The 15,685-nt window shown below is 50.2% G+C and overlaps 1 protein-coding gene across 1 annotated transcript in view; it reads left to right on the plus strand.

The window, feature by feature from the left end:
* Positions 1-2,510: 2,510 nt before the first annotated feature.
* APCDD1 (APC down-regulated 1) overlaps positions 2,511-15,685 on the plus strand; it is a 30,407-nt gene continuing 17,232 nt past the window's right edge. The window contains exons 1-2 of the mRNA XM_057526983.1: positions 2,511-2,712; positions 14,266-14,449. Coding sequence (XP_057382966.1) covers positions 2,655-2,712; positions 14,266-14,449 — 242 coding nt within the window. The 5' untranslated portion in view covers positions 2,511-2,654. The remainder of the gene's footprint in view (positions 2,713-14,265; positions 14,450-15,685) is intronic.

Genomic DNA, 15,685 nt, shown 5'->3' on the forward strand with positions numbered 1-15,685 from the left:
TGGGAGCAGCAACTCTGGCTGGATGTTGAGGGTCGAGCATTTAAAGCTATGACACCACGTGTGGAAAATAAACTGGCAAAACAAATTTCAAACTGGTGACATCATTCTGGCTCTGTTTCTACCACACCAGTAAAACCAGTTGGAAAAACAAAAATGGAATCAACTTAATTGTCAAGCTGACAGCAAATTATGGCGGGCCTGTTGGTTTTCTTCTTCTTCTTTTAAATAACAAGATCAAATAATCGTTTATGTAAGTGTATTACCTAATTGTTCTGCTAACATGTGATGAATGACCTTCACATTTCAGTGACGATCGGCCCAGTTGCTTGCACATAAACACACCACCCCTAACACTCTCTCGTCATTTGCTTGTTTCAATTATTCCCTGATAGACTAAAAGGCATCCAATGACGAAACGCATAGAAAAGTAGACATCGCCCACTATATGTTCTTGGTGACAAGGCTAAGTTCTGTTTAAGCAGCCAAATATGCTGTTTACATCATTCCCAACTGCCCAGCATTCACGAGGAAATCAAGTTCCTGCTTTAAACCCAACTGACCCTTGGGCAACATTCAAATCCCACAGGTCATAATCTGATACCCAAACCTAGTAACAGAGGCAAGCATGTGATTGGGAAGAGTTGGTCCAGAGAGATGCTGCACAGCAAGCCCAACTCAGATACTCTCCTGCTCCCAGGTTTTATGACACCAACCGTCCCTTCTTTCACACAGGGCGTCTTTCATCTTCCAGATTTGCAAACATCAGCACGTAATCCTCACAACATCCTTGTGAGGTAGGCAGGTGGTGCATGTTGCAATCCCTCATATTAAAGATGGAAAGATGATACTGATGGTGATATAAACTAAAGCACATCGAACAGTATCAGCACCATCACATCAAAAGACCTGTGGCTTTCTCAGGAAAAAAAAAAAAAGGGAAACTGTCACATGTATCCTCATCCATTTTACTGTTTTACACAGATGCTAATGTCCAGCTAGTTTTGAAAGTCTACAGCACAAAGAGTTGAATTACTACATTGTTCAAAGGGGCAGAAAACTCTCTTGGAAATTAGGCATTCTTTTTCAAGTATTTTATTTATGAAAAACACCAGCAGAGTACAGAAATGTTCTCCTGATTCCATGTGGTCCCTGGCTGCTCCTCAGCCAGTGTGAGGAGGTGACATTCAGCCTCCCCTACTGACAAACCCTCCTGGAGGAGAGCCCTCCAGCATCAGAGCGCGCCGGGCACGTCCGTCAGCAGGGGAGGCGCCTTGACTGAAACCAGCGCCTGGAATGGACTGAAGGAGACTGTCCCTGCCTTTGGGTCTTCAAAGTCCATGTAAAACTGAACTCCCCAAGACCCACAAACCTTAAACAGAACCAAGCTTTGGGCTGGGAGGGAGGAGGGATCGGGGAAGGGGACCTCTGAGATTTCTTCCGTGTCCCAACGAGTCCTGCCTCCTGGAAGGGGAGGGTGGAGGGGGCCCTGCGTCCCTTCCCGGGTCAGCTGGGCCCTGCGGCCGGGCTCCTCCTGCGCTCGGGACCCTGGCGTCAGGACGCGGCGCTCAGCATCCCCACCCGTGCGGTGGAAACCTCTTCTCTTTTCTGCCATCTCTTCTCTCCTCTCCTTTCCCTCGTTCTCACGTGCGCGCGGGCCACACACACGCCCCAAGCTTGGCACGCGGACCTCTCTCCGACCCGCTAGAGACCTGGGCCTTGCAGCGTCCCCAACCCTTTTGGAACGCCTTTCACAAGTGGGGAATCCTCCCCTGTGAGTGGAGGGAAGACAGGGGTCCAGAGCTGCCCCGGGTGGGCGCCGGGAGGGTGAGGGGCACTTTTTCCTCCTTTGGCGGGGTGGGCCCGGGCCTAGGTCTGTGAGCCCCTCGCAGGAGGAGCTGCCCTAGAGTGAGCGGCCGAGGAGGAGGGGAGGAAGGAGGCTGGGGAGCCGGAGGCTAAGAGGGGATGAGGCTTGGGGAGGGAGGGGCAGGGCAACGAGGGGAGTGGAAGGAGAAGAGAGCGGAGGCACCGGAGGGGGAGGGGAGGGCCAGGGGGCGAAGAAGTGGAGAGGGCGGAGGAGCAGGGGCGGCGGTGCCCAGCGCCCTTCGAGTCCTGCGCCGGGTCCCGGGAGGATCCCCTACCCGGCCCAGGCCCCGCCCACGCCCATATCGCCCCGCCCTCCCCGCCCCAATCCAGGCCTCGCCCCGCCCGATCCAGGCCTCGCCCCCCACATCGCCCCGCCCACCGTCCAGGCCCCGGCCCGCCCCAGTCCAGGCCACGGCCCGGCCCGCCCCACATCGCTCCGCCCCGTCCAGGCCCCGCCCCCGCCCGCCCCTTTCCCGCGGCGGCGCCCTGGAAATATGAAGAGGAGCTGCGGCGGCTGCGGCGGCGGCGGCGGCCAGTGCAGCGCGGAGCGGAGGCGGCGGCCGAGCGAGCACGGGGCGGCCGGGCGCGCAGGGCCGGGCGCGGGACGGGAGGCCGGGAGCGGAGGGGCCGGGCCGGGCATGGGGCGCGCCACGGCCGCCTGAAGCGCGGGCCTGGCCCTGTCCCCGCGCGGCCGGGCCGCGCCGCCCGGGCTGCAGGCGGGTCCCGGGAAGCTGGGTCCCCGGACGGCGGGCGGTGCGGCGCGCGCGGGCGGCCCCGGAGGAGGCCTGGAGATGTCCTGTGTGCGCCGCCTCCTGCTCACATCCCTGTTCCCGGCCCTCCTGCTTCACGGTGAGTCCGGGGGGGCCGGGACCCGAGTGGACACCCCGGAACCGAGGGGACCGCGCGGCCGGGCGCAGCCCCCTCCTGGGCGCCCTGGAAGAGGCTCGCTTTCCCGGGCGCCGGCCGCGCTCTCTCTGGAAGGGCGCGCACACAGACTTTATGTCCAAGTCCCGGGACACTTGTGTCCACTCTGCAGGGTTTCAGACTACAGGCGGTCATGGAACCGCAGGCTATGCGACCCTTTACAGAGTGTCAGAGCGCAGGCAAGGCTCTTGCTGGGGTCCGAGCTTTGGGGGCACTGTGCAGAGAACTGTGACCATTTCAGGGAAAAAGCAGCTCGGGGTGTTTGTGCTCGCCCCTCGGAGGACGAGTGTGTTGAGGGGCTGGGGAGGGGTCTCTCCCAGGTGGACCGGTAGGTTCTCTGGACGGACTTTCAGGGAGCAGGGGCCTCCTCGCAGCCAAGGTGCAGTAATTAAAACCAGTCCCCTAAGTTCTCCAGGACCTGAGCTTGTTTCCTCCCGCTCTTCTGGGTCGTTTTGTTTCTGTTTCATGTGTCACATGTCGTCAGCAGCTCTAGTAAACCCTCAGCCAGAGAACAGCAGGCTTTAAAAGAGTTCCAGGAATTGCACTGAGGAAAAGAAGATAGCACTGCACCGGGGGTGGGAAGGCAGATTTTGTGCGAGATCCGTGGCGATCATGGGGACAGGTGGCTGCAGAACACGTGCTGATCCAGATGTCCTGGGCCAGCTTTTCCTAACGGTGGACACCTGACTGTCCAGCAGAGTGTCCACCAGGAGCAGGGCTCTCCTGCCTCCACACCCACCACGGGCACCCCAAACCTCTGCACACTGGGTCATCAGGTCAGCACCCTCATGGCCTCTAGGTTTCCAGTCCAGCTTCAGAAGGCATTTGGCCGGCGCTGAAGGTCAGGGGTGACTCCCAGACCATCTAGGAAGGGGAGGAGACAGCAACCCGGGAGCCCTGCGCTGCTGTATTCTTTGTCACCCTGCTGGGGCCGGCAGTATGGGCAGCGCAGGTCCACAGGCCCTGCGAACAAGTTGGGCTGGGCCAGACCTGCCTGATTGCCAAGGTGTGCCCGGAGCCCCAGTGATCCCAGACTTTCACAGTCAGGATGGAAGGCTGGCAGTTCGAGGGCCAGAAAGAGAAGGTGTAATTACAGGGTTGTACTCCTAGGCCCATCTGCTTAGAATTACAGAGCTGTTTTCATCTTTGGCTGAAACATGAAACACATCAGAGCCAATGGGCAGATCAAACAGCAGCTGCCACCCACACCAGAAACAAGAGGCAGAGAGAGAGAGGACACAGGGGAGAGTGCCCCCTAAAAAATCTCTTGTCGTATCTGTGCATGAAAATGGTCATATGGGCAAATGCCTTTAAAATGAAAAAGTACTTGACAATTTGGCGTGAACAGAATTTTTTTTTCATAAAGCCATTTGCCTTTTGGACTACAAAAGCCATGCTCAGAAACACAGCCTGGGCCAACCCATCCTGAACTTTTCCTCCTTGTTTTGAGAGCTGGAAGTTGTAACCACACTTCCTGCACCACAGTGTGGTAACGGCTGGTAAGGGGAGCCCAAGTATATCCTCAGTGAGGTTCAAGTATAGCCCCAGATCTCCAAATTCCAGCTGGAGTCAGCCTGAGCTCCTTGCGGTCAGGGGTTCACCCAGATCCACAGTGTGCAGGGAGGGAGTAAGGAAGGGGGGAATAAGCCAGTGGGGCCAGACCCTGTGCATGTGTGCACGTGTGTGTGCACATGTGCATATGACGAAGAGTATGTAAAATAAAAAAGGAGGTTTGCCAAGTTTAATGGGATGACGGGGATAACCCTACAAAAAGTCATCCCATTTCAAAGTGAACCTGCAGTGGCAGAGTTATTCACACTGATGTTGGCCACAGAGCAACTGCGCTCATGCAGGGCGCCTGGGACTCCAGCACAGAGGAGAAACCGAGGGAGTGGTCCTTCTGGGTATAAATCTCTGCGATTTGAGAGAGGCTTGTCACGATTCCTTAGGATAATGTAAAGCACCAAGAAAAAATTGGGTATTCTCCGTTTCCCCCTTTTCTGCCTGATTTTTACTTGATTGAAGCAGTTTTAATGGGAAATGGGTATTAACCAACCTAACCCAAGGGAATGGCTTGAGAGTGTGTCCTACTCTGTAGTTAGGGGTTTTGCAAGTATTTAAAAATTCTGTAGTAACAGATGGAGCTTGATTATGTATCTTAATAGAAGTCATCAGTCTGAAGGAAATTACCTGTACTCTTTTAGAATGGCTTAATGATTTTTTTCCTGATACAGAGGCATTTTTATTTTGCTACTTGTGTATTTATGACAGCAGTTAGGTAGGTAAAAACATATTTTCTATGGTTATGAATGTACTTGGGACCAACTTTATGAAATTTAGTTCCAGACATCATTTATAGATTATTTGTTACACTAACAAAACAAGTCTCATTAATAAGATTAACAAGTGCACAAGGCCTTCGGGAAGATTCTGGGTGAAGATGCTGTAGAAACTCTTTATTGTGTTTGGCATCCGATCTTTGTTCAATTTTTTTGGTTACTTTTATTTCAACTCAGGCAAGTTATAAATCACCCCTAGGTCCTATTGGTGAGTAAATTAGGGTCTGGAAAGACTGGAGTCCACTGTTTATTTTTTGCTGTGTTTTAAAACTGTAAATGTATTGGGAGACCCAAGTTCAAAATGTGACGGCATAAAAGTATACATGTTGGTCTTACTTTCCTGTCCTCCAACATCTGAGAACAATTGCATTTCTTAATCCAAGTAAAACCTATTGAATGTCATGAAGGTATGCAGCTGGGGTATGTCCCTTGTCACTGTTTTATTTGCTTAGATGAAAAGCCACGAAAATCATTCAGTTCCAGAAACCAGATTAACATGAGATATTTCAGAAAAAGCGGTGCTTTAATGTGCCCCAAAGTGCTCATTCTCCTTATTAATGGAAACATTTGACTTTAAGTTTTGGAGCCGTTGTTGGAGAGATGTTCTTCTTCCATCGCCATTTACTTTTGTAGAATTCATCGACTTTTCTGAAATGGGAAGACACTTTTGAGCTATTACCTTTCACTTGAGTGTATTCTATTAAAACTGAAAAAAAAAAAACCCCAAAACTGTGTGGATTACCGAATGACAGCCTAACCAACAAAATGTGAGGAAACATTACAATAGGGTAAAATAGAATCTTTGAAATATCATTTTACTGGAGACAGTTTTTGTGACCAAGAAAACATTGCCTTTCCTGCACCTTTTCCCCCTTAGTCATAAAATGTAATCTTGAAAAGAAATATTACTCATCTGCTCATAGCAGGGAGCAAGGGTCTTAGACAGATGGTAAATATTCTCTTTTGAGAGAAATTGACTATCTTCAAGCACGTGGCTGAGCCATCCCGTCATAGCTGTGGTCCTTCTTTTTCTCCCTAAATGAGTAAAGAACTCAACACCAGCGGATGATAGGACTGTGTAAATACCTACCGTTTAGGGACAGACTGATGACAATTTGATAGAATCAGTTAAAGGGAAGCATAAAACATTTAGGACTGGAAATATGAAAGGACTCGTTAGTGATCTTGTACACCTGTGGAAGGCTTACATGGCAGCACGTGGCCTGTGTGCGGCATTGAAGTGATCCCAAGGAAAAGCTCAGGAAAAACCTGCCACCATCCAAGCATGAGCTCTTGCTGTGTCCAGATGTTATGTGCACAGGCCATTTAGTTCTTTTCAATTTGGGTTCATATTGGGAATAAAGATATTTTGGAATGTCGTGTGATAGGGATCTAGGCTAGAGTAAGGATGTGGTGTCACCCTGTAGTTACTGAGGCTCTTCTGTTCTCGAAGGGTTTTCTAGCTTCATTCCTTCAGCCAACCATTCGGTCAACAGGTACATTAAGAGGGCCTCCTGCGTGCCTGTGTCACTGCCTGCTGGGGACAGGGCTGTGAGGAGGGGCAGCCCCCCTTCCTGAAGAGTCCTGAGAATACCTGGCAGGATGAGAAGAGCTTACTGGAGAGCCCAGAGGTGGGAGACTGGCACACTGCCCTTGACTGCGGTGTTTTTCCCTGCTGGGAATCTCAACACTCCACACACACACACACACACACACACACACACACACACACACACACCACACACATCATGCACACACACACCATGCACACACACATACACATACACACACACACACACACACGACTGTGTGAAGAGCACGGCTGTGGTGGCAGCCGTCAGCTCCAGGCCCAGCAGGAATGCCATGCTGTCTGTGGTTGGACCCCAGTGTCTGGCCCGGGGACCATGGCCTTAGAAGAAATCGACTTAGAAAATTACCTCATTTTCATCAAAAGTTAAATGAAGCCAGGAATTTGAAATCTTGACTTTACTATGTTTCTCATAAAGGGAAAATGCTTTTAGATAAGGTTTAAAGATTGGCAAAAGCAGCTCTCTCAGCTTTGACCTCCAACATCATGGAAATAAAAACAAGCGCTTGGTGAGTGTAGGTGCCCACCTGGGAGTGAACGGCAGCTTTTGTTCCAAAACATGGAAGCTGTGCAGGCGGTCCTGTAGCCGCCTTGACTTCACAGCCCACATTACAGTGATGATGGCTCTTTTACTGGGGCTGGGCGATTTCACGGCAAAGTAATCACCTGCATTTTCCCTCATCGCTCCCGTTTTCTCTGCTGTGTGTTTTTCTGCATCGCACCAGTTCCACCGTGAGATGCTTCCTCACTCTGGTGTGGGAGTTACACAGGTCACGTTGTATCAAGGACAGAAAAGGGCCTTTCAGAGACCCTCTCAGAGACCACCATTGTGAATGTCTTGACGTTATATTTATTTGGCCGTTTTGATTTTATTTTTTTAAGCATTAAAGTACCTATGCAGTGACTAACCAGATCAAAGATGAGTTCAGTCCCAAGTGTGCCTGAAAAGTGTCTCCTTCCCAACTCATTTCACATTTTATTGTGTGTGAAGTGGTTTGGTGCTTTGGGTTCTCGATCTAGATAGACAGGTGAAAAGCTGCTGAGTATATCAAGAGGATTCTCCCGGGGACTTGGCCACACGCCGCGTTCCTCCCTTACTTTTCCCTTCACATGTCAGCGACGGGGCAGGCCTTGGAGACAACCTCGCATGCAGTAGGCCCTTAGCCACCTGCTGAAGGGATGACTCAGGGTCTCTGCTCCATCCCCTGCCCCGTGCCCTTTGCCCTCTGCCTGGTCCCTGTCGGTGGGTGGCCTGGCTCACTCTTGGAGAACAACAGGGGCTCAGGAATAAGCGTTGCTGCAGGCGACAGAGAAATACTGCATTTGTTCCCTTTGAAGCCTGTGCTCAGGGCTGCTTTCTGTGTGCAGAGTCTGGTGACTTGGGTGATGCCAACAGTCACCTGGCCTCACGGGCCTTGAACTTAGGGTACAGATGCCCATGTAAATGGTTAATCCTGTGCTCCCTCTGTTTGGGGAAATGTGGTTTTTTATTTGCTATCTCTGGGAGTTTTCACTCTGAACAGTAGACTGGCAATCATGGTAGTAGTAAAGGTCATTGTGGAGTCATTTAGGATTTCTGTTGTGAGTGATTTCATCCGTGGAAGTGGAAAACCCTTACATACATACACACCCGTGCATGCGATACACCCTCCAGAGCCCAAGGAGCTCATGTAGTTCTCTGCAAATGGTCATCTATAAAATTGTCCCCTAAAGCCTTCGGGAATTAATTTGTTTTCAACAGGAGAACAATTTCCTTCCAGGGTCTACATTTTTCTCCCACCCGTACTTGAAAGAAGCTGCCCCCTTGTCATAATCATTTGATCTGGGCCCAGGCCATGGGACCCCGGATGTTGGAGACCATTTTGTAGTGAAGTCACTTTGATAACCTGCTTCATCAGAACGCCACTGGCCGGGGCGGTGCTGTGGTGGCTCCCGCTGGCACTGGTATCAGGGCCTGGCTGTTCGTAGAACCCTTGACATTGAAGGCTGGCTCTCCACCCACTCCTTTCTGTTCCCGTGTAGTAACTGGAATTTGATGAATGAGATAATATAGGCGTGAAGTGAGTCTTCGAGTGTTTTACAAACATTAGTTATTATCCCCATTACTGTAATTTTCACTTTGTACAGGGGAACGAAAGGCACCTATCTGATGACTTAGCCAAAGTCACCTTGAAGCTGAAAACTCAGTCCCTTTCTTACTGCACTGATGTTGTTTAACCCTTCGAGATGCTCTTTTCCTTGGATTCATTTACAGCAAAAATCTTAATGACTGGAGCCCAATGAACTAGTCTTCACAACTGACCAAAATATCTAGAATCTTCAGTTCATCAAAGTCTTGATGTTATTTGTGTGTGCCCTCCTACACGTGTGCTTCCTCACTCGTATGAGAAACACAAGGGGAAAAACGCTCTCTTGGACTAAATAGGGTTGTCACCTGTCCACCCCACTACCTCTGTATCCAAAGCAACATCCCACAGGCACTGATGTTCCTAACGATGACCTCACTGTGATCTGCCTTAAGAGCCTGAAAGATCATGTCAACTGCACTCAACGTTCAATGGCAGAATTATCAACAACCAAATATTGTGCTTAGTCAACACTTCTCATTACACAGATAATCCAATCAAGTGGAGGTTTTAAAGTTATTATATATGATAAGCACATTTATTATTATAACTAATAAGTACACTCAGGCAGGAACTATTATTGCAGCTAGTCACCACCCTTAAGTTGGATGTTGATTTATACAATTGAAGATGTATGAAAGTGGACACATAATTATTTTGCAAAAGTTTTTTTCCAGATGTAGTGCTAAATTAGTACAGACTCTTACTTTCCTCTCTCCGTCTTTCCCTCCCTCCCTTCCTCCTTTCCTCTCTTTTCAAATAACTTTTTGGTAATACCTTTTCCCACAACATGCCAAAGATGGTCAGTGCCTCTCCGGGACCACCAAAAAGATTTACTGCTTTGTTGAAAGCAATTCCCTTCTCTTATCTTTCTCATTTATTCAGGCAAAAATGATGCACTGAACCATGGCAGAAGCTTCATAATTGATCTTCCTGCTTCTTAGCCCTCCAAAAAAAGGGAAAAGCAGTCTTTTCAAAATGGAATCCTGCATTACATTGCGTACAGGCTTTGGGTGGTTCCTCTTCCCTGTTTCAGCCGAGTCCACGCTCAGGATGACGCACTCACAGCTCTTGATCACAGCCCGGCCTCTGTTTTGCCACTGTTCCCTCCTGGGCCACCCTGCAATCTCCCCTCCCTAAGGCCTCTTCATCCCCCCTGCACGAATCTCCCGTCCCCTCCTTATGTTGGGCATGTGCTATAAACTCTGCCTGGACCACTTCTGTTCAGTCTTCAAGGCATAGCTGCCTGCTCCCTCCGTCTTTCTGAGTCCCTTTATAAGTCCATTGGGGTTCTGATTTCTTCCCCAACTGAGGATTCCTTGGGGCATAATGTTTGTAGCTTCTGTGCCTACACAGTGCCTGGCCCTGCAGAGAGTCCTTTCTGATTGTTTGAATGAGTGAGTTGCTAGTTTTAGTCTCAGATTTGGAGCTGACGTAGTTCTGGCGATGCAGGAACACAGGGGTCCCTGGGTTGACCAGAAGTCTAAGGCTGGTCTCCTTGGAGGGCACCCATGGCTGATGCTGAGAAGGAAGTCGTGGGATGTAAGGTGAGAGTGTTCCACATGGCCTCGCCTGTGGCTGAACTAGATGCTTCAAGTGGCCTTTTCATTCCCACCCATTTACTAGAAGGAGGCCTCACGTGGGGGCGGGGGGGGGGGAAGGTAATCCACGTCCCACACCCAACGAGCCAAGTAAGTGTTGGTGACCCCGTCCATACCTGACCCTAAGAGACGGCTTCTCCTGCCTGACAGCAATGCCTGCTGTCACTTGACCCTTTTAATTTTGCTCCCTAAGGGTCACCGAGGTGGTGGGTATTTCAAAGGAAAAAGATAAAAAGAGAATAAATTCCAAGCCTATTTTCCCGTCCTAAAAATTCAGTCCCACCCTCGCGAGTGAGCCCTCAGCCACTGTGTCCTGGCGAGGGGCTGGCTGTCGAGTCCTCCATCTGGCCTCCTGGGCCGACGGCCTTGCCAGGTCCCTGACGTTGGCTCCTGTCTGACAGGAGCAGTAACAAGACGGAGCTTGGTCTCTGGAAACCCTGAGGGGCTTAATCTTCTGCCTGCTTTCTAATGATGTGCAAATTGGTGGTTCTGGGATTTTATGTCTTCCCCGCCCCCTGGTTAAAAAGCTGACTGTTGGCTCCAGCCTCCTGCACAACCGCGCAGGTCCTGAGCATCACGGCCCCTCCCTTTGCCTCTGAACCCACCTCCTGCCCAGACCCCGCCATCCCACCCTTGTCTTTGGACGTGCAGTCCAAGTGAGACGTTAAGAGCCTCCGGGTCAGAAAAACTTACCTTCAGTCTTCTTTATGCTTCCAGCCCCTAAGCTACACAGAGTGGCAACGTGTAGTTACTTGTTAAACCGAGTAGAGCTTGTCACCACCCCTGCTCTCCATCCAGGTCACCAGTTAGTTGGCCGCCAGGAGCCCGGGGCTCACCCTGGGCACACTGTCCCTGCAGAGCGCAGAGTGAGCTGGGCTCCAGGAGACTCTTAGCATTATTCCAGCCATTCTGTTAGTTAGGAAGGCCTTTCTCAGGACCCCCAAGAGCCTATTCATCATTTAAAATAATAGCAACTAACGTCTAACAAGAACCGTGAACCACGTGCTAAAGGAAATGATCTCAGTGAATCCTGAGACCAACTCCGAGTGACAGCAGTGCTGTCACCTCCGTACAGATGAGCACACTAAGGCTTGGGGGAGTTAAGTGACTTGTTTATGGTCACAGTGCTGATCATGTGTTTCACCGATTGTAAGATTTACAGTGTTTCATGTATAAGGTCTGGGCAGTGGGTGTGCATCTTCGGTGGGTGGGGCCTCTGGCCCCTGTGAGCCTGCAGGTGGCAGTCATGCGGCAGACCTGTCATCGCCTGTGTGAACCTGGACCCATACTGTCCCCATGTCACTTCCTCTGTGTGTGTCCTTGTTGCTCTCCATCTATGGTTTAGTTGCCAATAGGTTGGTTTTGGAAATAGAGTAAACACTGCAGCCAAGTGTTAGAATTCACTTGTAAATTCCACTCTCAGTGCTGAAAAGAAAAACAGTGTGGAAATCAGGCAGCCCAGTGACAGAGCCAGGGGTGTCCGTGTAACATCAGTGGGGCGAGAATTTATCACGGTGAGGGGGGTCGTAACTGCACTTACATATTTTCTCACCGAGAAACAGTTATTTGGAAAGGAAGATGCCACAAAAAGATAAGGCTGTGTTTGAGCCTTGTTGTCAAGATTTGTGCAGAGCAAACTGATTACCTGTCCTGAGTGAAGCGTTGCAGCTGAAGGCCAGACACAGTGCCAGATCTCTTTGGAGAGATAAAGCAGTCGGAGGCCCTGTGCATGCTCCAAGGGTGTTGGAACTGCTGCTAAGGCAGGTGTCATCGTTTAAATGCAAGTGTTTTTGTCGCTGGTTATAAAATAATGATGCATCTTAATCATTGAAGTCTTGAATTTGACGAAATCCTTTAAGTGGCTGATCTAGTTTCAAACCCAAGCAGCCCAGCTCCAGAATTTCACCAATATCCACTCCCCTCCCGGCTTTCCTTAGCTTTACGGGAAAACATTTGTAGGGTGTAAAGGGGTTTATAAATCAATTTTTAGAACATAGCTTTGTTGATCGTGAGAGCATGACATCTTTACTGAATGCTGGGTGTCATATTTAAAGAAGACTCTTCCACAACCCCAGTGCTTTGTGACTTGAGCTAAAATATGTATTTTTGCCACGTTACAATTTATCATCCAATTGACCCACCAAATGGCAAGTTGTACTGTTTGATTTCATTCCTGACGGGGAATTCAGGAAGTGCTTCCTATCAACAAGATGACCACAACTCTTGGGGTTGGTGGAGGTACCCCCCCATCCTCTGGTTCAAAGCTAACTGAGAGAGATCAGCACAGGTGCCAGACAAATGGGGATTAAAATGCTGGAATTGGGATAAATACCCCATCAGAAGTCACAGTACAGGTGGATGTCCATGTAGGATTGCCAACAGGTCACCCCTGAATTTTCCAGACTTTCCATCTGGCTCAGTGCCACAGCCCAACCACTGAAGGGTCCTTACTGTGGGGGTGGGAGGGGGCTGATCAAAATGCATGTATTTTATGTATTTTGAAAACAGGCTGGTTTTGCAAAGAAACAGAGAAAAATAGACCAGTTAGCAGGCTTGTTTCCTTCTTCTCTCTGGGGAGGGTCAGGGACGGAGCACCCAGGACCATCGTTTCAGTGGAAGTGCCTTCCCTGGGATGGGAGCTCGAGGCCACGGAGGGGGTCCTCGCTTAACAGCCCTGAGCATTAATGTCTACTCCACCTGACACAGATTTCTGAGTTTTAGTGTCGCCCTTGTTCTAGCTCAGGTGTGACTCACCTGGTTTGGCTGAATGGGGTTGCTGGTGAGGTTGCATGTAACATTCATTGCAAAACGATTACCACAGTTTCATTAACATCCATCTTTTATTGTTGTACATTTGTCTAACTAGTGTCGGTTTTTTTTGCTAACACAGTGCTGAATTCCTAGTAGGTCCACAATAAAGACCTCTCAGATTGTGAGTCACTTCAGGAGTGAATCTCAGAGGAAACAGTGGGCTCTCAGATGATAACTCCATCTGTTTTCCTTGCCTTTTTTTGAACACGAGGCTGGTGGTACTTTTGCATGTGTAAATTTTCACCAACCTGGACGATGTGAAGATAAACTTAGTCTTAGTGTCCCTTTACCCATGGAAAATACAGATGTGCAATCAAAACCCTGTAACATATGTTTGTTTGTCACCAACTCTGAGGGGCAGCCTTGGAAGATCACTGGGGGAAATGCCACACCTGAGCCCTTATAGGGCAGGCCTAGGACTTGCACCCCCTTTTAGAGGGCGTCCGTTTGGGGATTGAGAGACCCCGAGGTGCATGGGGTGGTGCGGGCAGAAGGGAGTCCCCACTGTGGGGCGCCTCCTAGCTGTTCCCTGGGCCTTTCTCCCGTCTCCGTTCACCCTTCACTGAAACTGCCAGCTCTCTGCCTTCCCGTCTGTGTGTCGCTGCACCTGTCCACCCTTCCTGACTACCTTTTCTACCTATCCCCTCAGCCCCATCTCCAGCCTTGATGACTCTGGAACACGCAGTTCTGTCCCCTGCAGCCCTACACAGCTGCTCGTGGGATGCACGGCCTTGTTTGCAGTTTCGTGGACCTGGGTTTGAGCTCAGGCTTTGCCAGGAAACTCGCCAAGCGACCTCATGCAAGTCACGTTCGTTATCTCCACAGACCCCAGTTTTCTCACCTGGGAGAGGATCTCCTGGGACACTGTAGAATGTGAATTCTAGGAGAGCAAAGACAGTGATAAAACCTGGCGTTTCCCACCTGTGGGATGTCCCCGCCTCGGGGACAGTGCCTCAGCTGGCCTCACGTCTCTGCGGCTCCCCTGACACCTGCCTTGCATGTATCTGTTTCAGGGCTGGGAGAGGGCTCTGCCCTCCTTCATCCGGACAGCAGGTCACACCCCAGGTCCTTGGAGAAAAGTGCCTGGAGGGCTTTCAAGGAATCCCAGTGTCACCACATGCTCAAACATCTCCACAATGGTGCCAGGATCACTGTGCAGATGCCGCCTGCCATCGAGGGCCACTGGGTGTCCACCGGGTAAGAGGCTGGGGCGGGGGTCCCGGGAGGTCCTGGAGAGCGCACTGCTATGGAGAGCCTTCTTAGGGTTTCTCAGGTGCACAGAGACTTTCTAGAATCTACAGTGATTCTGGGGTTGTCTGAGTTCTAACTCACAGCCAAGCGACGCTTTGAAACTCGGGTTGGTGAAGAAACAGAGCTCAGTCCTGTTGAAATCTTAGCCTCAGCAGCGGTGATACGGTACCGCTGTGAACCCACATGGGAGTGAATATGTCCTTGTTTATTGAACCCCGTAGGACCACTCCTGTATAAAAAGAAACCATTAGCAAGTGAAATTAGGAGTCTGTGTTTCACCAACCCTGAAACACGACTTGCAAGCTTCTGATGGTCTGAATATTCTAGCCATATTCTGGTAATTTAATATACAGCTTCAGGGTCTGAGAGTAAGTTAAAAGGTACCCATGCTACCTCAACCAGCCAGGGTGCAGCTCTTGGCTTCTTTTCCAGGCTGTGGAGCTGAGATTTATCCCAGTTTGAGCTCTGGCTTATCTTCCATTAGAGCTTTTAAAAATAGCCCAGAGGCAGACCTGCAATCTCTTCCCTGCGCATTAAATTGTTGCAAATTCACAAGGCTAACGGTGGGATCTGATCACTTCTGTGCAGACCACTCCTCCAGGTACCTTGGGGAGGGATCACAGGCATCCAGAGAGGAGAAAAAAGAACTCTTATGAGGAAGACCCAGAGGTTTTTGATTTTTGTTTTTTTCCTAAAAATGGGGTTTCTCAAGATAACCGCATGGTCAGTATTGGCACAAACAATCTTAACGCGATGTACTTTTAAATAATTTATCATTTCGCTCAACAAATATTTCTGGAGCTCACAAATATTTACTGCACGCGAGCACTGTTCTAGATTTTGTGTGTATAGCAGCGAACCAAACAGACATGGCCCCTGTCTTCAGGAATTTTACAAATACACAAAGAAGTGGTACGAAGAGGGAAGAAACAGGTGTTCAAGGAGAATACCAGGGCCCCTATTTTAGGACAGGGTGGGGTAGGAAGGGCTACCAAGAAGAGGACACTTGAGCTGAGATGTCCTTGGCTGTGCAAGACCAGGGAAGAGCTTTCCCTGTGGTAGGAGTGGCAGAGGCTGGACCGGAGAAGCACGGACAGGAGCCCTTGTTCCGTGGGTGGGGAACAGCCCCAGGGAGGTCAAGAAGGAGGCGGGGCCAGCCCCCAGGGCCCCCTGCAAGCCGTG

The sequence above is a fragment of the Balaenoptera acutorostrata genome, chromosome 13 (assembly GCF_949987535.1).
Source record: "Balaenoptera acutorostrata chromosome 13, mBalAcu1.1, whole genome shotgun sequence".
NCBI classification, from domain to species: Eukaryota; Metazoa; Chordata; class Mammalia; order Artiodactyla; family Balaenopteridae; genus Balaenoptera; species Balaenoptera acutorostrata.